A 1,290-nucleotide genomic window follows, 5' to 3' on the forward strand; every position below is an offset into this window, starting at 1 on the left:
AGGTAAAGCGCGGGGTTTCTTCACAGCGGGTGATATGGTGATCATCGTCACCGGCTGGAGTCCTGGATCTGGACACACCAACATCATGAGGGCGGTCACTGTGCCCTGAACCACAACCTCTGATTTGCCAGAGTCACTGATTGACAGTTCTGTGCTAATTAGCTCTCATTATGTGTGTCAGTGTTGATTTCTGTTTCACTTACACCCTTCATTTGTGAATCATTTCTATAGAAATAAATGAATGAAATAAGCCACTTGTGCTGTTTTTATTTTCCTGTGATGATAAACTGCAAACACACAGTTCCTCCTCATGCTGAGAGCAGCACACGCGTGTGTGAGTGACCTCAGACACCTGATTTTTAACTGTTATTTTGTTTTGACATTAAAATGGTACAAAGGGAAACTATCAAAAACTAACCAAATTCTGCTAGTACAATAAAAAATAAATAAATAAACAGATAAATTAAAAAACATCTTAATGCTGGATTAGTTTCAGCTTTTGTCTTCTCCAGATGTTAACTGATGGACTGGAGTGCTGTGGATTACTTGTGGATTATTGTGATGTTTTTATCAGCTCTCGTTCTGACGGCACCCATTCACTGCAGAGCATCCATTGCTGAGACACTGATGCAGTGCTACATTTCTCAGAATCTGATGAAGAAGCATATAATGGTGAAGCAGGAGTCAGAGCTTCCATTAAAGCTTTTGCCTTTGACAATGATGTGACTGATTGTTCACTTAGATGCTTTTGGATCAGGTATGTAAGAGTTAGTTTGGTCTATCTCATATTTATCTGTATAGAGCTGTTTCAAAGCAGCTCTACAGGCAATGATGATGTTAGTGTTTATAATATCCTAATATCTTCATGCCTTACTGTCTCATTTATCAGATCAGAGCTGGACAATTATATAGTTACATTTTGTCATAGACATATAGAATGTAACTGTGAAAATGATATTAAGTGTGTCTGAAGTTCCAGCTCGAGATGAGAATATATATATATAAACCTCCTCTGACGAATTCATCATGTGTGTTTGAGCTTTTGAATCCTTCATTATTTATGAAAAGCTCTTTCTAAGAGTGAGATCATTTATTGATATCCAGATCGGATGTGAATATGAGGCTGTTTGTGTATCTGGCTCTCATTATGATTGCGAATTTCTTAATTGTATATGTATATAACTGTATATAAGTGTAACTCTCTCTCTCTCTCTCTCCTCCCGAATTTCTTAATTGGCTTTAGCTGTTCAGTGTCAGAGAAACAGACATCAGTGACTAACGGCTGTCTCT

General features: G+C 37.8%; 1 protein-coding gene across 2 annotated transcripts in view; it reads left to right on the forward strand.

Moving 5' to 3' along the window:
• Nucleotides 1-251, forward strand: part of LOC107698187 (pyruvate kinase PKM-like) — a 14,754-nt gene extending 14,503 nt beyond the window's left edge. The window contains exon 12 of one of the 2 annotated variants that reach the window (XM_016499146.1): nucleotides 3-251. In XM_016499146.1, the coding sequence (XP_016354632.1) occupies nucleotides 3-109 (107 nt within the window). In that variant the 3' untranslated portion in view covers nucleotides 110-251. The remainder of the gene's footprint in view (nucleotides 1-2) is intronic. The other variant, XM_016499145.1, reaches the window with a different exon arrangement.
• The last annotated feature ends 1,039 nt before the right edge of the window (nucleotides 252-1,290 follow it).

This window comes from Sinocyclocheilus anshuiensis, unplaced genomic scaffold (assembly GCF_001515605.1).
Source record: "Sinocyclocheilus anshuiensis isolate Anshui unplaced genomic scaffold, SAMN03320099.WGS_v1.1 scaffold2292, whole genome shotgun sequence".
NCBI classification, from domain to species: Eukaryota; Metazoa; Chordata; class Actinopteri; order Cypriniformes; family Cyprinidae; genus Sinocyclocheilus; species Sinocyclocheilus anshuiensis.